This window comes from Typopeltis vanoorti, chromosome 11 (genome assembly GCF_054136105.1).
Source record: "Typopeltis vanoorti isolate ZY-2024b chromosome 11, IOZ_Tvanoo_1.0, whole genome shotgun sequence".
NCBI classification, from domain to species: Eukaryota; Metazoa; Arthropoda; class Arachnida; order Uropygi; family Thelyphonidae; genus Typopeltis; species Typopeltis vanoorti.
In genome coordinates this window covers 105,250,135-105,277,306 of record NC_143559.1, presented here as the reverse complement: position 1 = coordinate 105,277,306, position 27,172 = coordinate 105,250,135, and the positions used below count along the sequence as shown (strand labels likewise).

The 27,172-nt window shown below is 36.1% G+C and overlaps 1 protein-coding gene across 3 annotated transcripts in view; it reads right to left on the bottom strand.

Moving 5' to 3' along the window:
- Window positions 1-589: 589 nt before the first annotated feature.
- LOC150101904 (FYVE, RhoGEF and PH domain-containing protein 2-like) overlaps window positions 590-27,172 on the bottom strand; it is a 310,945-nt gene continuing 284,362 nt past the window's right edge. For all 3 annotated transcript variants that reach the window (XM_090400010.1, XM_090400009.1, XM_090400011.1), the window contains 3 exons: window positions 23,541-23,666; window positions 20,703-20,857; window positions 590-981 (listed from right to left, as the gene is read on the bottom strand). In XM_090400010.1, coding sequence (XP_090256136.1) covers window positions 933-981; window positions 20,703-20,857; window positions 23,541-23,666 — 330 coding nt within the window. In that variant the 3' untranslated portion in view covers window positions 590-932. The remainder of the gene's footprint in view (window positions 982-20,702; window positions 20,858-23,540; window positions 23,667-27,172) is intronic.

Genomic DNA, 27,172 nt, shown 5'->3' with positions numbered 1-27,172 from the left:
GTTCTGTTTGTCTACAAACCTCAGACGACAGCAATCTCTTTTGAGAAAATAGTCAACTCTGATGCTTTCAAAATTGTGGTTCCAACATGGCACCTACAATAAGCCCTTTATCGAACTCTGAAAGATCCTTTGTTTTGCCCATTGTGATCAATACTATTAACTACTGACAGCAGCATTCGTAAATAGTTGCCTAGAACAAAGTAATGCATAAAAAGGTTTCTAATTCAATGGGTTAATTTATAAACATCTAAACACATACATGGCCATAAGAAGCAATAATATCAAAAATAGTTTATCTTAGAAATATTCCAATTAATTGCAATTTTGTACATTTTTCACTGAAAAAGAAACCTTACTGATCAGCAAATTTTCATTAAAATAAGTGATGATTCGGTTTTTTTTATTATTATTTTTGTTAATCATACAAAATCATAATTCACTGAACTCTATACCCCCGCCCCTCACACACGTGCACAGAGATTCCTGTTGCTTATGCGTTCAAGACCAGCATTTCTATGAAATTTCTCTAGGCCTGCTCATAACAATGTAGAATTATGTGAAAACATGAAATGAATGGTTACTTACAAAGTTGTTTTGAAAGTGATTTAATCATTTCTCATCTATTTAAAATCAAATGCTGTAATAATAATAAAAACAATATGATCCACATGTACAGTACTTGTAGCCACCAGTGGCACAGAATTTTTTTTTATACAAAAGAGATCTTTATACAGCACATTAATAAAAATCTATATGCATACTTCCAAGCAGACGTCTCCTTAAAGAAAACAAGTGAAACTTCAAGTAGGTATTGGTGAGAGCAAAAGCAATAAATTTGACTAGAGTTTTTATCTTTTGTCCAGATGGTTGTAAAACATCACTGTACAAATACTTGTAACAGATGAAATTAGTTACTGGTAACAAATTGGTTATCAGCTAGCACTTTCTGCACGTGAAGCTTTCTGGAGAGCTTCGACCCACCTAGAAGAAAAATTAAAAAAGCAATTATTTTATAGCTTACACAAATTTATTAAACTAACATATCTAATAATAATGAGATATGTGTAGTATTGTGATAAGTATAACAAACTTCAATAGCTCAAGTCAGTTTCAAATTGGACAATGATTGAAGGATTTTTCAAATCATTAGGGAGAGGAATGAAAATGCCTCTCCCTAATGATTTGAAAAATCCTTCAATCATTGTCCAATTTGAAACTGACCCCTATTCTAGACGTTTATCATTATATGTAATGCTGAATACTATAACAGTTCCTTCCTTTCCTTGATCACTTGACATCTGAATGAAATTGCCTTCGAATTTGGAAGTTATGTGGATGATATTTCTACAGTTCCTCTGCTATTGCCGTTTCTCTTTCATTGACACATCTTACAATGCTGGTGCTTATCTTCAGTTCTGTTGAGTTTGAGTTTACTGAAAGGAAGAGAATCCAAGGACAAAATGGAGTAGGAAAAAAAGATATAGCAGTTGAAGTACAAGGACTGTTTGAAGCCTAAGAGTGTGAATGTGTTATTTTTAAAGTTTAGCCCAACCAGGAATTCTGGATGGTCTGCAGGCTAAGCTCCCATCCCTACCGTTCACTTGATGTCTCACAACAAGACAGTGCAATAAGCACTGTGCATCATATCACTGGTCATCATAAATATGTCAAAAACAATGGATTATATAAATTACAGAAACCAAGTGAAAAAACTTCCAACAATGTATTTTATAAGCATGATTTTTGTTATAGTTTATTTTTTAATATATAAGTAAAATATATAACAGTGTCTCAGGATATTATTGCTATTATTAGTATTAAATTCAGTAAACAATACTATTCAATAATATTACTGCAACATTATTGATATAGCAGTTGAAGTACAAGGACTGTTAATATAAAACATATAATACAACCCATCCCCTGCCAAGGAATCCATCATGTTATGGCATGGCTTTATTCAACATCAAAACAAGCTTACTGCATCATTTTCATTTTGGTTGCATTTATTTATTATTTAGATTATGCTTAAACAACAAAAAATGTTATGCAACTAATGCCCTTTGAATACCACAGTTTCAAACTCCTGAAATTTTATATCCTAGAAAGGAGAGCTGGTAAAATAGAGTGGTCTGGCTTTTGTCTTGCATAAATAAGTCCACAGTATGAGATATATTATTATTATCAGACACCCATGAAGTCAAAAGACATAATGGAAGGTTCCGCTGTCACATATACAGAACTTTCCTGATACAGCTTAACCAGGGATGACCTCTTATTTTATTTCTGTTTCCTTCCCATTCTATGAAAAATCTTCCTCACATTAATCCAGTAACGGCTGATAAGTCTCAGTCACTTCCTCCCTTCCCTATCCAGTGGCCTCTGCAAATTGTTTCCTCGACTTTTTTTTTCATACTCAATATTTTCCAGAAATTACTTTCATTACTTCCACTGGACTCTCAAATATATATATATATATATATATATATCATCTCCTTGAAAATGACATGTTAAGGTCCATTACTATGCCATTAAACTAGAATTTTTATTCCATCACAATACAAACTCCTTAGAGAATACACACGATTTACTGGCCTCGTTGCCTTGATTGTTTTAGCCATAATTAAAAAACGCTAGTTTCTGTAATGGCAATTAGTGTTTTTAATTCCACCAACCAACCATATTTGGTTCTTTCGGTTATCTGGATCTTTATAATAGCACTAGAAAAAAAAGTGTAGTAAGATAATCTGGTAAAAAATAAATTCAACCAATACAATAAATCATCTGTAAAACACTTTTAACATTCTTTTACATAGCATCTTGATGGACCATGTATATCATACAGGAACGTTTTTTTGGCAGAGGATTCAAGAAAAAAAGTTCCAGTAAGTTTTAAATGCTCTGCAATTGAGAGGTTGTTTAACCAGCAAGGGGGAGGGGGAATTGTCAACATTGAATCTGAAAACCTACAGATTACACTCTTTAGAAAATACAATAAAGGAAGACAACAGTTCCAAGACACAGCAGTATAAGGAATGAACAAATAAGAAGAAAAATTGGTTCTGTGGATTTGGAATTAAACTGCATATATTTTTAAAATGCTGGTCTGGTTGACTGAGTGGTTAGCGTGTCCTCTCTCTCTAGCCAAGAGGCTGCAGGCTGAAATCCTGCCATGGGCATGGATGTTTGTGATCATCCTACTAACTCTGTGGAAAGAGAATCTGCAACCCCTACCACTTATTCTAGTAGAAGACTTCACTCCCAAAACCCGGTGAGGTACGGGAGTGACCATAGCGTCTATGGAAGTCAAATGTGAATTTTATTATTAATTGAACTTTATGCGAAAGTGGAGTGAACTGGTGAGAAAATCATTAATCAACCTGATGTTTTATGTAATTAGTCAAGAATTATTATGAAACTCCTAGGAGGACCACCCCCAAATGCGAGATTAATGGATAAATTTGTCCATTAATCGACAGTTGAATAAATTTGTGATTTATTATTATTATACAAGTATCCCCATACTCACTGGGAAGATCCATACTAAATTAATGCATGCTGCCTATCATACCTCTCCTTAAACTCATTCACTGCCTGAGCACTCCTAACTAATTCTGGCAATCCATTCCAATCACTCACCACTCTAAACAAACAAACAAAAAAAAAAAAAAAAAAAAAAAAAGTCACACCTCTACTAACCATACTCTTCACATCTTCCAGAGAGTGCTCCCTAGTTCTCTATTTGTCATGTGCTGAAAAAGTTCTTTTGTGTCAATTTTATAGAACCCCTTTAGTAAGTTATAAGTTTCTAAACTTTGCAACTCTCATACCTTCAATCTTTCCTCACAGTCACCAGCTTGGTCACTTGTTTCTGGATCCAAATTTATGTACAGCAGATGCATCCGAATCATAGCCTTATAAAGAGGGATAATAACCTATCTTTACATGTCAATGTGTTCTTCAACAAAGTACTCCTTTGAGCTATTTTGCTAACTTTTGCAATATCCATCTGAATTTCAACTCTGTCCACCATTACTCCCAAATTCCTAGCCTTATCAGTTTCCTGCAATCTAGTACTATCATTGTGATCAGAGCCGGCACTAGGGTCTTTGCCGCCCACATGCAATTTCTATCTAAGCGCCCCTGTAACGATCCAGGAAAAGTGTGTGGTTCTTTTACGATAATAAAAATTTAAATTATTTGAAATTTCTTAAATAAATATTGACAGAACAGTCACACGTTGGTTCACTAAATGTAACGAACCGGGGTGTTGACTAGGCAGGATAATCGTTAAAAACCTGAATATTCAAAAAATTCTCAAAAGTTAAAGCAAATTTTGATAAAGCCACTTCACTTTAATCGTTGAATTATAGCCTTCTCACCGACCCGAATCACTAACAAAATTAAAATGAATTTTAATTAAAGTTAAAATTTATTTGAACTAAAGTTTAAAAAATTCTTTCATTTTATAAGTTAGTAAATTCTTAGTAACTTGTAAAAAAGTTTTAATAATTTTTATAAGTGGAATTATCTTTTAGGAAAATAAAAGAATTTCAACATAGATGAGAAAATAAGAAAAGAATTCAGAAATAATTAGTTTTAATAAGTTTTAATATTAGTTTTAATATAAGTATTCAAAAAATAACATCTTTACGGACTAACAGAAAATATATTAAATTACATAAATATATTTGAAATTTTTTAAATTAAAATTTTAGGGTTTTTGATTTCATATTCCCAAAATTAGAAATACTGGTCTTAATGTCTAATTCCCCACATATATCATTTTCAATAGCTATTAACGCCAAACTAACAAGCCTTTTTTGTGACATACTTGTTCTTAAGTAGGTTTTAATCAATTTCAACTTGGAAAAGGAACGTTCACCGCTCGCTACACTAACAGTTAAGGTTAATAGTATTCTTAAAGCAATTGAAAAGTTAGGGAAAGATAAGTTATTGGACACAATAAAATTAAGAATATCAAAAGGGCTTTTGAATATTTAAATTATCCTTCCGAAAAATATCCCGGAAAGCATATAACTCGTCATATAGTTCTATTGCATTTACGTCTTTATTGTCGCAGTCCTTCAAGAGAATCTCTAAATCATCACAATTTCTTCGTAAATCTTCGTTATTAATTTGTAGTAATCTATACAAGAAATTGAAATTATCATAATATGTTTTTAGTTGTTCAAAATGTTCTATTAACGAATGCATTGCAACGTCTAGAAGTGTATAAAACACATTCACTCTAAATTTATCTTCTGGTGATTGTGGCATTTCGTCATGATGCTCATAGTCCAATTGTCATGTCTTATTTCTTCATCGAACTTCCGTACCGGTTTTAAATTCTTGTTCTCCATCCACCTCTTCACTCAGTTATTTTGCCGTTTTTAGAACTTCTAAAATTTGTATCTGATCGATACTCTTGTAAGAATATTTTTAAGTTTTCGATAGATTGTAAAGCAAGGATAATGTTCATATTTTTGTCTTGAAGCATTTTACTCACAGGGTTTATTCTGTTAAGTAAATCATGCCAAGTTATAAGAGAGCAAATAAATTTGTAGTCCTTTATTTTAGCACATAATGTTTGTGCTTCATGCTGAGTTTCTTTATTAAAATTTTCATTATTTAAAATTTCAAAAAGTGCATCATAAATTTCTCCTAACTGATATCGCAGAGGGCAGATTGCATTAAGGTTTGTGCTTCATGCTGAGTTTCTTTATTAATATTTTCATTATTTAAAATTTCAAAAAGTGCATCATAAATTTCTCCTAACTGATATTGCAGAGGGCAGATTGCATTAATTTTACTTTCCCATCATGTTTTTGATGGCTGTTTCAATGTTAAATTTTTTACGAAGTTTAAAAGGATTTCCCAACGTTTGTAAGAGAATGAAAAGAAATTTTTTTATTATTATTATTATTCAGGCCTCCATGGAGTCAAAAGACTCATCGTGGGAAGTCCTTCCTAAGAACATAAAGTCTGTCAAGATTCATCGAGGGGAGGTCCCCCTTAAGAAACACACAGTCTATCATACCACTCCTTAAACTCATTGACCGTTCTTGCTCTCACCACTCCCTCAGGCAATGCATTCCACGGTTCAATCACCCTCCACACAAAGAAACCACTCCTCGCACTCTTGCTCACAGTTTCCTTTCATAACTTCCAGGGATGGCCTCTTGTCATCACTCCTTCCCGCTGTTCAACCAAGCGAAAGAACTCCCCAGTATCAACCCTGTAACCACCTCTCAACAGTTTAAAAGTCTCAATCATATCACCTCTCCTTCTTCTATCCACCAAACTCTGCAGTCCACATTCCCTGAGCCGATCCTCATAACTAACATTGTACAGTTCTGAAACCATCTTTGTTATCTACCTTTGTACCCTTTCCACAATTAATTTATTCCCTTCAAATCCTGTGGACCAAATCCGATAACAATAGTCTAAGTGTGGTCTGATCAGAGTCTTATACAATTGAATGATAACTGTTTTATCTCTGCAGGTCAGTGTCCTCATTATTGCAGTAATCCTCTGTGTTACCTTCACCACCTTTGCAATATGTCCCCTAAATTTCAGGTTTCTATCAATCATCAACCCCAGATCTCTTGTCTCCTCTACTTCCTCCAGTATAACTCCTCCTATAGAGTATGCAGCATCCCATCGATGTTTCCCAAACCTCAAGACCTTACATTTTGCTGCATTAAACTGACACCCCCATTCATTTGCCCATCTATCTAGCTTATTCAAATCCTCTTGCAGGGCTTCCACATCTGCACTATTACTAATAATCCTTCCCAGCTTCGCATCATCCGCAAACAACTGAATATCCCCTTGCAATGTCATTGATATAAAGGTTAAACAATATGTCCTAGTACTGAGCCCTGTGGGACCCCACTTGTAACCCTCTGCCTCCTTGAAACTGCTCCACCATACACAACTCTCTGATACCTATGAGACAGCCAATCCTGGTTCCCGTTGACCAATCTAACATCCAGACCCATGTGCTGCAACTTAAATATCAGCTTATCATGTGGCACCCTGTTAAATGCCTTTGCTAAGGCTAAGAAAATTGCACTATATGTCTTTCCATCATCTAATGTTCTTGTAACTAATTGCAAAGAAACTAATTGTATCTGCATTCACTTTGGCTGCATCGTTAATGATTAAATTTAGAGTATGAGCAGCACATGGCACGTATAAAGCTCGAGGATTTTTGTCCGAAAGCAAATTTTGAAGCTGATATTTTTTCTTTTTCATATTTGCCCCATTGTCATACCCTTGACCTTGTATGTCTTCAATGGGAATGTTCCATTTTTCCAGTTGTTCCATTATTGTTGCACATAAACCATATCCTGAAAAGTTTTCTCTGATCTTGACAATTCCATTGTCACAGGAAACAAAGCGAATAATAATGGTCATTTGTTCTGTTTTACTTGCATCAGGTGTGCAGTCTAAAATTATGGAATAATATTTAGATTTGCGAATTGATAATAAAATTGTATGCCTGATTGCGTTACTTAAAATTTCCAATATTTCATTTTGACTGTCTTTACTCAAATAGTGTACTCTATTGTTTTGTTGTAGGGCACTTTCAACATGATTTTCCATAACAGGATCAAACATAGCAAACAGTTCGACTGTTTGCTATGTTTGATCTAAAAAATTGTTCGCTTGGTGTTGCACTGATTAGATCGTCGGCTTGTCGAGAGCTCCTGAAAAGATTAGTAGTATTTTGTGTTAACATTAGATATTTTACTAGAATTTTAAGTAGTATTGTTTGCTTTTTGTTTCTTGGTGTGTCTGTGCAATTTTTGCGTGTTTTCTCTTATTTTAATTATTATTTTTAAGAAAAGATAGCGTACACATGGCACCGATAAAGAAAAAAATGGCGGCCAGGTCGCCATGTTTGTTTAAGAGTTTTGATGTAAACGAATTTATGCAATGTGCTGTCTGTGAGATGTATGCCTTGCGAAGAGCGGTGGGAGTCTGGTTAGAAAGTGATAGTGGAGTTAATATGTGTAGAAAGTGTAAAGAGAATGAGGACTTCAAGCGTGTTTCGTGTGTCGAGAGTGATATCGTTAACGATAGTCAGAATGTAGAAAATGGCGGTGTGCTAGAGAATTGCGTGGTAGTGCCAGATAGGTGTGAGAGCGTCGCTGAAAGTGTAAATGAAGGTAGAAACACAGAAAGAATGGATGATTTGATCGATAATGAAAATGGTGAGATAAATGCGAGTAGCAAAATTGCCCGTTTGAATGGTGCGATACACAGAGCTAAAAGACAACTGGAGCGTATGGAAAAATGTGTGTTGAACGTACCGACAAATAACCGGCGGAAGTCTGTGACAGCAAATAATAGAATGTTCGTAAACATCAATAAAATGAAGGAGCGAGTGCTGTATGGGGATTCGCTATTAAGAGGCATAATAATTGAGAGTTTAACGAAGTCGTACCAGCCGGGTGCGAACATAAAGAACGTCAGCGAATCTATTCGACTGCAAAAACAGAGGGTGAAAGAATTGATAGTGGTGGCAGGAACGAATGATTTGAAAGAGGACAAAATGGAAATGATAGAGGATGTGAGGGAGTTGTTTGAGGTAGCAAAAGAGAAGAGTGAGAGAGTTAGGATGGTGAGTATCTTACCGCGGTATGACAGCGAAGTGTTTAGAAGGAGGGCCATAATTGCTAATGACTTTATGCGTGGGTTATGCATGGAGAGTGGTGTGGAATTTGTGGATGTGTGGAATGAGTTCGATGGGCGAAAGGACTTATATAAGATGGATGGGTTACATTTGAATGGAGTTGGTGTACGGAGACTTGAAAGAGTGTTGATGAATGATGTGGAAGTGGATGTACAGACTCAGGGAAACTAGATTTATTAAGAGGGGGGGAGTAGATATGCAGACTTCAGGGGGGCAGTTAAGTGTATGAATGAGTATATTATGCCCGAGCGAGTACGACGGACAACAAATCAGAATGGGATAGTTAGTATAAGGCATCAAAGTAGGGATGGGACAAATGGGCTTCTGCGATTCATGTACACTAATGCCAGGAGTATTAGGAACAAGAAGGAAGAGTTTTTGGCCATGGTTGGCACTTCCAGGCCACAGGTTGTCGGTATTAGTGAAACATGGCTGACAGAAGATGATAAAGCTGGTGGGATTGAATGCGACAGGTATAGTGTGTTCAGGAGTGACAGGGTGAATAAAAAGGGGGGAGGAGTGTTATTGATGATAGCTGATGAGCTTCAGCCAAGGAGTATAGAAGTTGAACAGCAGGATGGGGAAAAAAGCACATTTGAGGCTGTTTGGTGTGAGATAGAATCTAGCAGAACAAAATATACAATTGGGTGCTGCTATAGACCGGGTGATGGAGTGGATGGTGGGGATAGTATGCATAAGCAAATAGAAGAAATGAGTGGAAGGAGGGTAATTATTATGGGTGATTTCAATTATGGTCATATTGACTGGAAAGAGGAGAGGGCACATGGGAGGAAGGAATTGGATTTTATGCGGTTATTAAGGGACAACTATCTACGGCAACATGTATTGGAAAATACCAGGGGGCAGAGAGTGCTGGACCTAGTAATTGCAACTGAGAATGTGGCTGTAACGAACATGACCATGTTGCCACCAATTGGTGAGAGTAACCATAAGGTCATGACTTGGGAGGTGGCTAAAGGAGTCGAATTTACAATTAAGACAGGGTACATGTGGAATTACCGGGCTGGTAAGTATGACAAGCTTAGGTGTGTGCTTGGCTCAATGCCATGGCATGTAAAACTGCAAGGGCTGGATGTTGATAGTGCATGGGAGGTGGTTAAGAACTGTTTGCAGGAGGCAATGGTTGACTGTATACCAAGAGTCCGAATAATAAATCAAGTAGGGGTTAAATGGATGAATAACACTATTAAGCTTGAGCTGAAAAAAAAGAAACAATTGTGGAGGGAATTTAAGAAGAAAGGTGACCGGCAGGTGCAGGAACAGTATAAAGCTCAGGCCAGGATGGTAACAAGGGTGGTAAGAAAAGCAAAAGCAGATTACGAAAGGAAATTGGCCACGGCAGGCTAAAGAGAATCCCAAACAGTTTTTTCAATATGTTGCAAGTAAAAGGAAAAATGCTCATGGTAGAATGATCTTAAAAAATGCTGAGGGTAGGGAGGTAACCGAATCAGTCGATATTGTGGAATTACTGAGCGAGCACTTTGCAAGAGTATAACATCCAGGTGGTGACTTTGCAGAAATGGAAGAACCAACAGCTTATACTGGAATTGTGATGAATGAAGTAGAGGTAACTAGTCTATTACAGAACCTCAATGTCAATACATCTGTGGGATTGGATGGTATACCAGCTCGTGTCGTACGTGAAGCGGCCAAAGAATTGTCAGTGCCCTTGACCATTTTGTTTAATTTGAGCCTCAGGACTGGATCAGTCCCAAGGGAGTGGAAAGAGGGGAAAATAGTTCCACTGCACAAAGGTGGTTCCAAGGCTGCTGTTGAAAATTACCGGCCAATCAGCATAACAGGAATCATTATCAAGGTCTTAGAGAAAATAGTCAAGAGGAAAATGCAAGATTGGATAGAAGAAAATGGGATACTGTATCGGGGACAGCATGGTTTTGTGAAGGGTAGGTCATGCCTCAGTAACTTGCTCACATATTATAACACAGTGACGGCTGAACTGGATAAGGGTAATGGGTTTACAGTGATTCTACTCGACCCTGCTAAGGCCTTTGACAGGATACCACATGGAATTCTAATCAGTAAATTGCAGCATATGGGAATGGACATAGGATTGGTGAGATGGATAGGAGGGTGGTTGACGGAGAGATATCAGAGAGTGGTTTACTCAGGAGTAAAGTCCACAAGACGGCCTGTGACTAGTGGTGTGCCACAAGGATTTGTTCTTGGACCACTGCTGTTTAATTTGTTCATAAATGATATAGGAAAGGATCTGAGAGGAACAGTTCATTTTGTTTGCGGATGATGCAAAGTTGGGTAGGGCAATAGTGAATGCAGATGACGTCAAAATTTTGCAGGATGATTTGGATAGATTGGAGGTCTGGGCTAAGGAGAATGGATGTCAATTTAATGTGGCAAAATGTAAGGTTATGCATTTTGGGGTGAAAAGATTGGCGGCAGTTTACTGCATTGGTGGAACCGTGCTCCAGGAAATTGATGAGGCACGAGATTTAGGAGTGTTGGTGGATAAGGAATTGAAATTTAGGGGACACATTGCAAAAGTGGCCAAATCAGCTCATCAAATCACTTGGTTGCTGAAGAATATGTTGACAAGCAGAGATTTCTCTGCATCGAGCCTTGATAAGACCCCATCTCGACTACTGTGCTCAGATTTGGTCACCTAGGTTTCTTCTTGATGGGGAGGAGGTGGAGAGGATCCAGAGGCGAGTGACCAAGATGATAACAGGTCTGTGGAATGAACCGTATGAGAACAGGTTGAGGATTTGTGGGTTGCAAAAATTGGTTGATAGGCGGAGGAGGGGAGATATGATTGAGACATTCAAATTGCTGAAGGGTTTCTATAAAATTAATCCAGAAGATATTTTTGAGAACAGGGCTGGTTGTGGGAGGACTAGGGGACATCCATGGAAACTGGGCAAAAGCGTGGTTAGTAAAGGTGTTAGAGCTGGGTTCTTTACTTTTAGAGTAGTGAATGAGTGGAATGTGCTCCCTGAGTCTGTGGTGGATGCTGTGACAGTGAATGAGTTTAAGGCGAGGTATGAGATACTGTATGAATGTCGAATAGTTGTGATGAATATGATTTGGCGCCTCCCTCGATGAGTCTAACGACTCCCTGGAGTTGCCCGTAATAATAGTAATAATTTATCAGATGATCCGCGAAAAGTTAAATTTCGCTACCAAGGAATTTTATAATTTCAATCAAGCATTCTAAATCACTCGTTCAATGTTTCTTTTCCATTTCATACATGCTTTGAGTCTGGAAATCAATAGTAGTTTTTTTTTTTTAATTTTTATCAAGTTCCTTCCATTTTAAGAAATTTTTCATGTGAGTTAAACTAGTCTCATGTTTATGTAAAGTTGTACTTACGTTTCTCCAATCGTTATAACCTTCTACAAGACTCAATAGGTGATTCAGTAGGTGCGACAAGTTTGCAACAAAAGCAAAAAACAGAATTTAAAGTTTCGGAATAAATGAGCCATGTTCTTGGCAAGAGCTCTTGTTTTTTCCATTTTTCTATTATAATACGTGTCGCCAAATTTATGACCATATGTATCTCTGGGATATATTATATTTTTATTTTGAACAGGCCCCATTTCAATTAAAACAACTCATAATTTTTCATCATATTTCCCCATTCGTAATAGCAGAGAAAGCTCGAAGAAAGAACAAAAAGATATACTGCAGTTTCGTTGACTTTCAAAAAGCATTTGATAATATTGACCAAAATATAACATGGGCTGTCTTGGAATCCTATGGTGTGGACAATAAATTGATCCGCCTACTGAAAGATATAAAGAGCCAAGCACAAGCAAAAATCAGGATAGCAGGTGCAACTGGAGATTGGTTTGCCACTAGTCAAGGCACAAGATAAGGGAAATATCACCAATCATCTTCATCACACATCTGGGAAGAACACTTTTTATTCTTTCACTACGCGTTATTCCCGCTTCCTATGCAGGGTCCGCATGGTACTTATATGTGACTACTTGTTAGTATGACTCCCAACCGACCTGTCACCTAGTCTGCCGCTGGGGGAGGGGGGGTTATATTCGTGACTGTAGAAGCATATGTTCACAGGGCCAGTTTGCCTGCTTGCAGGATGAAAAACCCCAGATAAACTGGTGGAAAAACACCTACTGCTCATGCCCAAGACTGGCTAACTTGGCTATGCCTGAGGAAGATCCTCAAGTTCCTCAAGTCTTTGACGGGAATCGAACCTGGGACACTCTTTCCCCAGGCATATGGTTGCAAAGTGCAAAGCCACTAGGCTAACCGTGCGGACTACACTAGATAAGATTAAAGAAGAAGGTGGAAGCATTTCAATAAATGGCATGAGGACAAACTAACTCTGCTTTGCAGATGACATCTTCCTGATTGAAGAAGATGCAGCAAGGCTGGAACAGACATTACAAACACTATACACAGAAGGAAAAAGATATGGACTAAATGTCAACTTTGAAAAAACTAAAACAATGATATTTGGACAACAGGAGTTACTGAACAGAGTTACAATAGACAGATTTCAACTGGAAAATGTGCAACATTTCACATATCTTGGATGCTACATGACGCATGACTTGGACCCCAAATCATGCGTCTAAAAAAAGTAGGTGAGAGAATAGCCTGAGCAACACTATTTTAAACGCCATGGACAAAATGTGGAAGAGCAAAGCTATAAAGATGCAAACTAAACTGCACATTGTAGAATCCTGTACCTTTAGCAGCATGCTCTATGGATGGGTACTCCTGAGAGAATTTGAAAGGAGGATATTAGCATTTGAGAGGAAGTTCTATAGAAAGATCTTGAGAATAAGCTGGATCCAGAAAGTAAACAATGAAGAAATCAACAGACAAATGCAACTAAAAGAAAACCTAATCCAGAAAATAATCAAAAGGAAACTACGTCTCTTTGGCCATATATGTAGAATGAACAATGAGAGAAAAATAAAAATGCTGCTGTTTGGGATGATTGAAGGAAAGAACAAAAAAGGAAGACCAAGCAGAGAATGGGGCGATGACATTGTCAAATGGTGTGGAAACTCTATACACAAACTGAGTCATCTTACACAAAATAGAATGCAATGGAAGAATCATATCAAGATGGCATCGGATACCTACGGGCATTTAGCCAGTGGTTATTCAAAGTAATGTCTTGAACAAAAGAAAGACCCTAACTTCTTAAATGTCAAGGAAATGATATTTGTAAAATGTTTGTACAAATAGAAGATGGTTATATCAAGAATATAATCTCAACTTATCCAGAGATTTTAGGTGTTGTCAAAAGTAAGGCTAGAAGCAAAACTGTTTTATTTGTTTGTGTGTGAGAGAGAGAAATAAGATGGGTTTCTTAAGAATTTTGCAAACATTAATAAGGTTATCCAGAACCTCATTGAAGGACAGTTTGGAGATCAGAATTTATGGAATTTAGGATGGCAGAAGTTGCTATCAAATTATGCTTATAGCCTTTCAGCTGTTTAGGAGTAGCTATATACACTACCATCTAGGGAAATGACTATGAGTAAGGCGGTTTCCCATTGCCTTCCTTGATGTACTATATCCTATGACTGTACCCTGTGTGTGTGTTCACGGGGGCCAGTTTGCCTGCTTGAGGAATGAAAAAACCCTGCTGTCCACCCCGAAGACCGGCTAACTTGGTGACTATGGCTGAGGAAGATCCTTAAGCTCCTCACGTCTTTGACAGGAATCGAACCTAGGACACTCCTTCCCCAGGCATATGGTTGCAAAGCCACTAGGCTAACCACACAAACCTATCAAATTATATCTTATCTCAAATAATTAGAAAGAGGAGTTGTACAACTATCAGCAAAACTGTGGACAGAATTCAGTCAGCTGGAAATGTCACTGATACAAAACGAGAGTAGGTGAGAGAAAAGAGCTGTGCTGAACAGCATTAATTGCAGTTGCAAATTTGAGGATAAAGATTCATCTATAATCACGCATAACATGAAACCGGAGGTAAAATTTGTAACCCAGCTGGAAATATGAAGACAGACTATACAATAATATCTTACTTAATAAGCTTTTGTACCAAATTGGATCAAATGTCATAGAAATATCACTTGAAAATTCTCAAACGTTTTCATAGCATATGTCCAAAGATGGGCAAAATAAGTTAGATTACCTGTTGATCAATAGTAGTGGAATTCAGTACTGGCAAATGTTCATTAGTTGAGATACTTCTAGTTAACTAAGTAGTTGAATGTTAATCATTTGCTCTATAGTGTTAGAAAACATTGAAGTGACTAAACAGTAATTTGATAGTAAATATTTGTCACTCTTCTTAGTAAGAAACTGAATATAGTTTAATTTCCAACCTGCAGGACTGATACTGGTAGAATAAGAAAGAATAAAAAGGCAACACAGAATAAGAATGAATTCTGGAGTATAAACCCTTGGAACAATCAGAAAAATGCCTTCATCGTCATTCATAAACATTCAATTCAGTCTGAACCAAGGTCTAATCCTTTCTGGCAATAAATCAAAGGAGACATTCAATATTGCTTTTTTTGGAATGGTAGGATGTTACCAAGATGATCAATGCAAGAAATGGAGGAATACTAAGAAGATTGAAGAGTGAATTTTCTGTAAGGATGAATCAGAACAGTGCAAAGGAGATAAAAGTAGAGTTATTATAAGTTCAAAAGAATTAAACAACTCTTTTGAACTTTGGTATAAAAATGAAAAGAAAGATGACGATTTCAGCAAGAGCTATGCTTGATCTCTTTTCACAGTATACTCAGAAGAATCATCAGTGAAAAGGAGATTAAGAGTGGTTAGTGTTCTGGTAGGCATGTGAACAATTTGTATAAGATCACTGGTGACAGCAAATGCCTCAACATCTGTACCTGCTGGATCAATGCAAGTTGGAAAAAGAGATTCAGTTACAGTTGATAAGGAACTAAGCTTTTAAGATAGTGGTATTAGAAAAAATAGATATATCAAGGTTCAGAATAGTTGGCAGAGTAGGACAGCAACAGAGACAGGTAATAAATTGAATAGAATGAGGTAGTTTTTAGCCAAAGATAAAAAGAAAGTTTGCCTTTTTCTACTTGTAACTTATTTCTCTTTGCTAGAATTTTCATGGCTGTTGTTTAAAGTGAGCTGAAATTGGGAGGAACATGGAATATACAGTAGTGAATGATTTACTAAGTCACAGATACAAAATGGGACATCATAGGTTTAAGTGAAGTTTGCAGGCAGGATGAACATTTAATAAAACTAAAAAATGGAGACTACCTATACTATGGGAACACTAAAGGACAATACGGAGTGGGATTTCTAATTAAGAAAACAATTACGCAACTTATAGAAGAATTTAATTATACAGATGAAAGAATAATTGAAATTACACTTAAAATAAACTCTAAACTTAAAATCAGGATCATCCAAATATATGCTGCCACCTCATCCCACACTGATGAAGAGATTGATGCATTTTATGACTCACTGCAGCACACTCTAGATAAAAAAAGAAATACCAATCAAAACTTTACTATAGTAATGGGCGATTTTAATGCCAAAGTAGGTCATCCTATTCACCAAATAGATACAATAGGACCATACATATATGGTACAAGCAGCAACTCAGGAATGGCTCTTACAAAATTCTTTATCAGTAACAAGCTTTATGTTATGAATGCATTTTTAAGAAAGCCCTAAAAAGAAAATGGACATGGAGAAGTCCAAACGGAGAAATAAAAAATGAAATAGATTATATACTGTGTAATAATAAAGAAATAGTTCAAGATACTTCAGTACTAAATCAAGTAAAAACAGGAAGTGACCACAGACTAGTCAGAGCCAAAATTAAAATAAACCCCAAATTGGAAAGAATAAAATGGCTAAACAACAAAAAATCAAGACGTTTTAACTTATACCCTATCGAAAATGAGAAGAAGGATTACGAAGAAAAACTCAATCAAAAACTAGACTTAATAAATATATTTGAAGAAGAAGACATAAATAAAATAAGCAAAAACCTAACGGAAGTAATAATCTCAACAGCCAACGAATTCAAAAACAACAACAACAACAAAAAGACCATAAACTTTCAGAGGAAACCCTACAACTACTAAAAAAGAGACGAAATATGAAACAAGACAAAAACTTAATTTCTAAAATAGAATATGCAGAACTATGCAAAACAATAAGGAAAAAGATGAGAAATGAAATAAGATCTTATAACACTAAAAAAAATAAAAGAAACAATCGAAAACAATAAAAATATGAAAATACTAAGAAAATATTTATCAGTTGGCAAAAGTCAAATAACTGCAATAAAAGATTAGTTCCATTCTTATCTTTTATTGCAGTTATTAGGAATAAGGAACCAAGAACAAATCCTACGCAGGCTAGAAGAATTTTATAAAGAACTCTACAGTGATCCTTCAACAGATAAATCAAATATAAATAACTCCTCTCCATCAGCATATGGAATTCATCCCCCATTCACTTTAGATGAAAAAAAACAAGCATTAAAACAAATGAAAAATGGAAAATGTCCTGGTAGAATTAATTAAATGGGGAGGAAACAATATAATTCATCATGTCATAAACTTACTAAATTTATGCCTAGAAGAGGGGAAGATACCGGAAAATTGGAAAAATGCTACTTTGATACTGTTATTTAAAAAAGGGGACAAAGAAGAAGTAAAGAACTATAGACCAATTAGTATTCTCTCTAATTTGTACAAAATTCTCACAAAAGTAATAACAAACAGGTAACACCTCTTCTAGACTCAAATCAACCAGTAGAACAAGCAGGATTCCGTAAAGGCTTCAACACAGCTGATCATATTCATGCAGTAAAACAAATAATAGAAAAAGCAGAAGAAAACCAATTGTCTCTCTGTTTAGCCTTCATTGATTATGAAAAAGCATTTGATTCCATCAAAACTAACGCAATAATCAATGCACATCAGAATCAGGGAGTGCCTGGAGAATATACGGACTTCCTCCAGGCAATATACCTCACTGCAACAGCAACAATCCAACTTCACACGAGTAGCAATAAAATATGAATTGAAAAAGGTGTCTGACAAGGAGACTCTCTATCACCCAAAATCTTTACAGCAGTCCTTCAAGAAATATTTAATAATATAGACTGGACAAACCTTGGTATAAAAATCAATAACAGAAACTTAACACATCTAAGATATGCAGATGATATCATAATTTTTGCAAACACTCCAGAAGACCTTAATATAATGATAGAAGACCTATATCATGAAAGCAGAAAAGTTGGTCTAAAGATAAACAGAGAAAAAACTAAAATCATGTTTAATCGTTTAGTAACACCAAAAAACATAATAATAGAAAACAATTTTTTGGAAAGAGTCTCTTCATATACATACTTAGGTCATCTCATTAACCTAAACTGTGGACTCCAAAAGGAAATAAAATAGGAGAGTTCAACTTCCCTGGAGTGCATCCAGAAAATTGAAAAACATTTTTCAAAATGATGATATCCCACTCTGTTTAATAAGGAAGACATTTAACCAGTGTATACTTCCAGTCATCTCATATGGTTGTGAAACTTGGTCGCTAACAAGAGCACCGGCAAATAAATTAACAACAACTCAAAGAAAAATGGAGAGGTTGATGCTAGGCATCACATTTAAAGATGAGAAGCAAAACACCTGGATAAGAAGCCAGACTCGCATCACTGACATCATTCTTCACCACAAGCGACTAAAATGAAAATGGGCTGGACATTTATCCAGAAGAGAAGATGAGTGATGGACCACCATACTTACAAACTGGATTCCTAAAGAAGGGAAATGAAGCAGAGCATCCTAAAAGAAGGTGGAGTGATGAACTGTCAGAGTTTATTGGGGAAAGTTGGTCAACCATTGCCAAGAACAGAGAAAGGTGGAAAGAACTGGAGGAGGCCTTCGTCCAGCAGTGGACAGAAAATGGCTGAAAAGAAGAAGATACAAAATGCAAAGCATTAAAGATGACCCAAGAATTGGGAGCCCATCAACAGTTATGGATGATGCACGAGTGGGTTATCTTTAGCAACCTGCTCGAAGAAGATTGGCATAAAGTATGTGATGAAATAAATTAAGTAAACATCTCAGTCACATCTATTTTCAGAATTTTGATTGAAATTTTGAAGCAAAGTTGTTGCATCATTATGAGACTTTTCAGTCTCATAACAATAGTTTTTGAACAGAATTGTTGTGCATCATGAATACAAAATTTTGAACCAGAAATAAAGTCATTGTGCACAGTAAGAAACATCAATCCTCTTCATGCAAAAAAAAAAAAAAAAAAAAAAAAAAAAAAAAAAAAAAAAAAATGTTGCCACCTGCAATCAAACGTTCCATTAATGATAATAGTGGCTTACGCTAAGTATTAAGTGATAGTGACAGGCTGTCTGTAACTATCCTTTCGGGATTGACCTGCAGGATTGATTGTAGCTAAAAGATATTTTGTGTCTAAAAATTCTCAGCAAAATACCATAACTTTTACAGCCTCATTTTGCACAAAACAAAATGATGTCTCACAAAACAAGATGATGTCTCATGTGAAGTATGTATATTAAGTACTCTTCCCCATTACAGTCCTGACGTGAGTCCTTTGGACTTTGGACTGTTCCATAATTTGAAAGAACCACTGATGATATTTCTGCTAAAGTAACAAACACGTTTGTGCACAGATTTGGTCATCTAATTTTCATGGAGATGAGGACATAGAAAGTCCCGAGAAGATTAAGTACCTGGTCTTTGGAATGGTGGGTATCAAGATGGATTGAGGAAATGCAATTTGCACAGTCTCATGTGAATAGGAAGAGGAAAAGTTATGATAGAGACATACAAGTTTGTAAGGGGTTGTTATTGGGTTAATGTGGAAGAAATGTTTTATACAATAAGAGACAGGAAGAACAAAAGAGCAGGTTCTTTGCATGGAGAATGGTTGGTGAGTGGAATGCAGTGCCTGAGAGTGTGGTAAATGCATACATGTCAAATAAGTTTAAAGCACAGTTTGATGAGCTTTGTATGTGATAGTGTATATGTGCATTCCACAGTGAGTCTGGTATTAATACAAACAAAAGCTTTGCTAACAGAAACATAAGACTTACCCAAACATTGGACAGCAGCAATACACAGCATATACAACAGTGATAATAGTGAAGGCATATAAATGTATTTTAATAAATATCTAGTTTAACAACAGGAGCACAGCATGTAAAAGTGCATGTTGAAAAACCTAACACAGTATAAAGTACGTAGTGAGCTCTCAATTAACCAACTCCCTAAATTGGGTTAGTGTGTTAACCCACTTCTGGCACAGTGCCATTCTTCTGGTACAGTAACTATCCTCTATTATCTGACCCTTCAAGTGTCCAACCAGCAAACTGCTTTTGATTGTGGTTGAATAATTAAGGATTACTGCATATACTATGGCATATCATAGTAGTGCTAACTGCTATAAATAAAGTCAGCTCTCACCATAGCAAGCACTACTATAATGAATTCATTACTACAGTGAAAAGTCAAAGATAAATCTTCATAGCATCAATTCTCTGTTAAAAGAAATTGCTATAGTGAAAGTTGACTCTATCAGCCTTCAGATTTTTATAAATCTATATTAATATATGAGCCTCATAAGCCAAACTCATCAACTTCACTTTCTGTAAGTTTCTCAACTTTAGTACACTAGCACATGATTAGTGCTTAACTTTTCAGAAACCAAATGAATAACCAACATTTTTAATAATTTACTGTGAAGAGTCCTCAGTGTCGTTACTAAAACAAATACTTAATATTTGTTCATATATTTCAAGCTAAATTTTAGAGAGCAATGTTTATACATCATTTTCTCTAGTTTTTATTTCATAGAGTATGGTCAGTTTGGCTTCTGAGAGGCACATATAAAACTCACAGCACAGTTACATTTGAATTAAGGTTGATAAGAAATTAATAAATTTGAGCACCTGAGACTTCAGTTACTTAAAAATTACATTTATAATACCTTTGTAGTTCTGTACTGTCTGTGGTTTGGAAGTAATACACTTTTTTCTTGTGAAATAATTTGAAAACATTCTCTCGACCATCAGTGTTATCACCTTTTTCTGGAAGTGCTACAGTATATCCAGGAACTGGCATTGATGTCATTGCCATGTTATCCTTTAGAGAGAAAGAATGATCTTGACTCAATATTTTACAAACAGTTACATATCATTGTTAAAAATTATATCCTATCATTCTTATGTGCTCTGTTTGGAAAGAAGTCAACAGATAACTCCCCCCATGAACAAGGTGCATCATGCCATGTAATGAGTCATGTGTTTGTAGCTGGTATAAATTGAGGAATTATGATGCTTCTAAGTCAGTGCAACTATGTCTGAGTGAAATGACTATGAGAAGAGAAATGATGGGGTTTGAAAGAAGGGGATTGTGATAGGATGCCATGTTGAAGGCCTATCTGTTCAACAAATTGTTGACAAATGGGGCTGTACCAGGTCAACAATCAGTGATACCATACTGAGAGGGAAGTGCAAGGATGTTGAATGCAGAGTTCCAGGCATTGACTGGAACATGAATCTTCACAAAAACATTCAGGACTGAGGCTCACAACATGAGTTTCCATTGTAGGACCACAATATGAGTCCCACATTACCCAAACTAACATGCAGCATTGTCTTCAGTGGTACAAAGAGCATGTACAATGGGACTTGGAAGCTTGGAAAGCTGTTATATAAAGCAACAAATTGGGTGTGATGATGGATGCCCGGTGAACATCTCTTACCAGAGTGCAAAACTCCAACTATGAAATTTGGAAGTGGTGGTGGTGTGATGGTATGGTCCTATGTTTCCTAGTTTGGCTTCAGACCTCTGTTTGTGGTGCCACGAATACTGAACTTCGAGAGGTATCTGAACATTGACCTCTGTTTGTGGTGCCACAAACACTGAACTCTGAGAGGTATTGGACGTTATGGACAATGCAATGCTTTGTGGGTTTCTATGGAACAGACCATTGTCTCCTTCAGCAAGACAATGCACCATATCATAAGACTGCTGTTGGTTGTGGACACGAATGTCACCACACTTGAGTGGCCTTCGCAGAACCCTGATCTAAACTCTATTGAACATCTGTGGGATGAACTAGAGTGTTAGGTGAGGTCAAGGGATGTCCACCCCACAACAGTCCAGGACCTCAATACGTGCCTACAAGAAGAATGGTCCAAAATTCTCATTGATCACTATTATATGCTTGTGGAAAGTATGCCCTATGGGATTGCAGCGAAAGGAAGTCCTACATCTTAAGGTTGGCACCATGGATGTCTGTTTCTCACACTATGGTGTCTGTTGACTTCTTTCGAAGCATTGTACATTATATAATATATTTGTTTGATAGAAATCATAAAATGCAAAAATGTAATATGCAACATGATATGTATTAGAAAAAACCTTCAGATATTATGGATATAATGAGGTTCTATGCATATTTATTTCAGGATATGAGTAGATACTATTTGGGAAGAGTAGGCAATTGGGTTGTTAAGAATTACATCCATAGCAACTAATTTCTGTCAAATGGACATTCTCTGGCTACAGCTGTTTTGCAAGATGGCAAACCCAAGTTTCAAGGAGGAATGACTGTCACCTCTGCATGATACTGGCTATGTCACCTTCAACTGTGAAAAGTCCTCAAAGATTTTTGTATCCTAGACAAGATTCACATTGAGGCCTTTTGAACCCAAGAGTGTCATTACAAATTGAACTATGCAGGCTCCCTGAAGAGCAGAAAACCTTTGCATTATAATCTCTTAGGAAAGATTATTTTAATTATGGCCTATTAAGAATGTTAATTAAACTTATGTTCTTTTTTATTAATTAAAATTAGTTATGAATTTACACAGAAAGACTTCAGAATCCTCAAAGAATATACAGGATGTAGAAATTTCTTAAGGACACAAGACCCATGCTTGTGTGTACATGTGTCCTGTTCATCCCAGATTTCTATCAGATAAAATTTCTCTCTTTTAACCATTTCTCTCCGAATTCGGCAAGAAGGAATGAACATCCATAGAATTCCTATCCCTTGTATATTGAGGGTACTTCTGAACATGTGTTTTGTGTCAAAAAAATTTCCACTTTTAGACACATACAAATCTATACCAAATCAACTTACTTTCACCATCTTCTAAATATAAAATTCCTCTGTTGTTGTGGCCCATTTTGGACAAATGGGTAAATCTGTTTCAAAAGTATTTCAGAATGTCTTATATTCAACTGATTACACATCATAGGTCTGGCCTTGCAGAATGTGAAATCAACAGCACTAGCCACAGAATCCTTTGGAATGGAATGAAAAGTTGTTACAGAGAAGCAACTTTTCATTCCATAGAATCCTGTGGATCAAAATGATGATGCCAAAGGATCATTGTTTTGAAATGTTAGTTCTCCAGAGACCAGCAGAAACCCAGAATATATAGAACAGATTAACTATATCTGAAAGTTATAATTTTCACAAGTGAACTACCAATCAGTACATAAATTATAATAATGTCAACCCATCCTACTTGATTACTACTTAGTATAAGATAGTTATGAACATTTATTATCCTGCCTTAAAATATAGCTTTAATTCTCAGTTGAAGAATTAGCTCTTTTGCTTGTCAATGGATTCATATTTCAACCTTTATATATTCAAATTTATATAATTAAGTGGAAAGGGCTAAAGCGGATCACACAGCAATAAACTGTACAGGTGTGCAAATCTGAATGTATGCGCCATGCATTCACACATAAAACCTGAAGAAACTTAATTATCTAAATAAAATGCTTTCATGGATATTTTACTTACCCCATCAGAATTAAAAGAATATAAAACAAAGTCATCATGAAGAGCGAACCAGCGCCGAACCCAAAATCTACTACGAGCTTTTAATTGTAAGTACCCATTGACCACAGCTGGGTCTGTTGGTTGTACCTGATAAAATAGAACAATTATCTTACTCTATGTATAATAAATGTATATATAAAACCCTGTTAAGCATTTCATTTGTGATTAATTTTTGGCAATATAAATTAGTCCTCAGCCATGACATGGTCATTTTTGAAATACAATTTTTATTTTTATCTTTATACATTTTTTTCATTACAAACAGATCTTGAAATTATAAAATATCTGCTATTTAGCAAAAAAAAAAAAAAACACCCTTAATCTAAATAAAATTTTATATGTAAAGATTCAATTGAGAGAAGCCTCTGTAGCTCAGTTGGAACAGATGACGCTCTTTGGCTGGAAAGACTTGGGTTCAAATTCAGTCTAGGGCATAAAGAACCTTTATCAGGGCTTTGCAACTGGAGTTGAGTTAGCCAGCATCATGCAGAAGTGGCAGGGCTTTTAATCCTGGAATAGTGGGTTTTTCATCCCATAAAACAGGTAAACCAGCCAGAAGAACACATGCAATTTACAACTATAGCAAATGTGCAGATAGGATTAACCTCCTTGACATTCATAATAACAGGTTTCTAAGAAGCTTGGCCATGACAGGCCAATGAGCCTAACACAAAAAGGAAGATGAGACAGGACACTGAATTGAAAATGCATTTTTTAGGTAGCATTTCTTTAGTAGTCTGCATATATACATATACAGAGAAAGTTAATATTTATCTTACCACATTGGGCACTTGGTTCTCCTGATAAGTGAAGGTACAATTACATGCTGTACTAGAAGTCAGTTGATACACAAGGGTTGATTAAATGAATGATCATTGTTTTGAAGTCAGTTAAATGGTAGATTACTATATACTTAGTCGAGCCATAAATACTGTTATAGCAGTGAATAAACCTTTAATACTTTGAGTCCTATCGATGTAAATATACATTGATTGTGCATGAACCCAGAATCCCATCGAAGTATATTTACATCGCTAAATTAAAAATTCCAAAAATAATAACATATGCTTGAAATTCATTATCAGACTATACTGTAGTTAAATTTGAACCTTCAGCTTCATTACCCATGAGGATGGTTGACTTTTATCATTAAAAAAGGGAATTTATATTAGTATATCTTAACACCTGCCCATCGGCTGCATCATGTACGATCGCACGTGTTCATGTTTATATTACATTGCTGCGTCATAACTCTGGCTGATCCAATCTAAACAATATAAGGGATTCACGACTCTCTTCTTGTGACCTGAGAGATCAGTTTGAATTTATCTGTCACCATGGACAGACCAGGATCCAGTGGTGCCCAAAGCAACGGTGTAAAGCGATTCTTGACACAAATTAGAACAAATGCTCAAGGAAATACTCGATAACAAAGGATTTGAATTAGATGATCGGGACAGTGATTCAGAACAACAAGAAGCAGATCTCCCCACAAATGTGAGCTCCAAGTCAAGACGACACAGAACTTCAAACAAGAGGTAACCGAATTCGAGGCCGTCCAGCGAGTTGTGTTTGCAATCGCCCACAAGGTCGTGGCGTTTCAAAAACTGAATGGCCTAATTCAATAATTTACCACTTGACTTTTGTGGTCAATAGTGGATAATTATAGTGATGTACACCCCTATGTAAGATGATATTTTCATCATAATAAATAACACACATAAATTTTATTTATAATTTTCATTATTTATGTAACATCTAATCAATATTACTGTCAAAGATGCTAACTAAAAAACAAAAAATAATTCTTTGGATATTCCATAGTAATACTGCACAGCAATTTTTTAAATAGAGCTAAAAATGGTCAGGACACAGAGTTCTTTAAGTCCCAGTAAGTCTAGGACTCAAAGTGTTAATCTATCAGTAAATCATTTGCAGCTTTCAGCACATACAAACCACATGTATAACATGCATATAGCAGCACTCAGTGTTCAAAATGTCCCGTTTTTTCCTTCATGCATGCACACACGAAGTTTGTGAGGCCACATATTGATGGTGGTATGCACAACATTCAACAGAAATGCTGCCACTGCTCACTCAAAAATTCACCTTCAGGCTGGTGATTAATTTCTTGCAGGTACTCTCTCAAGCTCCGACCACAGCAGCTGAGTCCTGTTGAAAGGTCCACTGCTTACTGTGAAACGAAGTGTTGTTCAGGGACCACACCACAAGTTCCAGCATGGTATCTTGATACACTTTGACAGAAGGTTTTGACTCCCTTCTCACAGAAATGCAACTTGGATACCTCCCGATGTCCCCCCCGCTCCTTACCAAATCATCATTGACATAGGGTGATGACCTCTCTGAATCCTGAGTGCTATGGCATGCATTGTATGACCATGCAGGGCATATATCCAATCATTAAATGACTCTTCAATGATGAAAATCTTCTCATCTATGAAGAGAATATTGCTTAATGAGATAGAGGATAATGCTTAATTGTAAACAGATATACAGTTTTATTTATTTCATGAACATCCGTTGTATTGAATTATATAGAGGGGGAGGAAAACATTCCAGAATATTTAAACAGAAAATATAATATACTTGGTTAACAAAGAATAATAAGGGGATAGAATGTAAGGGATATAGTATTTTCTGGGCAGATAGGGAAGTACTGCAGAAGAATTAACCCAGAAGAGTAGGACTTAAAACAGAAAGCAATATAGGAGACAGTGCATCTATCTGCTGCAAGGTGATATATATATACAGGTATCCCTTGCTTAATACGGTTTGCTTAACGCAGCGAAATTAATTGCGACAATCCCTTGATATATGTGACAAAAGTTTTAATTAATGCGCCTTTAAATTTACTAAGCAAAAACATGCAAGCCTCGAGGAGTGTTTGCTGGCCGAGAGAAAGAAAGACGTGAGAATGGTGATGTTGATGATAACACAACTGGTCATCCAAATTCTCTTAATCATCTGCGTGAGAATGTGAAAGTTTTATTTTTTCCACCAAATACATCATTGCTACAACCCATGGACATGGGCATCATTGCAACTTTCTAAGCCTATTTTCTTAAAAAGACATTCTCAAAGGCAGTAGAAAAACAACGGAGAAAATGCAATTACGCTCCAAGAATTTTGGAAAAATTTTAATATTGAACGCACAATTGAAAACATGACTAGCGGGAGCAAGTGTCTTCTAGCTGCATGAGAGCTGTATGGAAAAACCTTTTGCCAGAATGCGCTAATGACTTAGGTGGTTTTCAAAATCCTGTGAACATGGTTGAAGAAATCGTTGCAATTGGTGAAGACTTTGGTTTTGACTGTTGATGCAGAAGATGTTAAAGAATTATTGGATTCAAATTCAAAAGATTTCAGTGACAACGATCGTCTTGAAATTGAATAATAGCACGCATATGAAGACAATGAACAAATGGAATGTGAAAATGAGGTTCCAAAGGAGATAACAATCAAAGAACTATTTCAGTTTAGAACTGCTTAAGCAGCAAGTAATGGATATGGATCCAGATGTTAATCGAAGAATACTTGTTTGCTGAGGTCTAGATAGTCATTTTGCTTGTTAT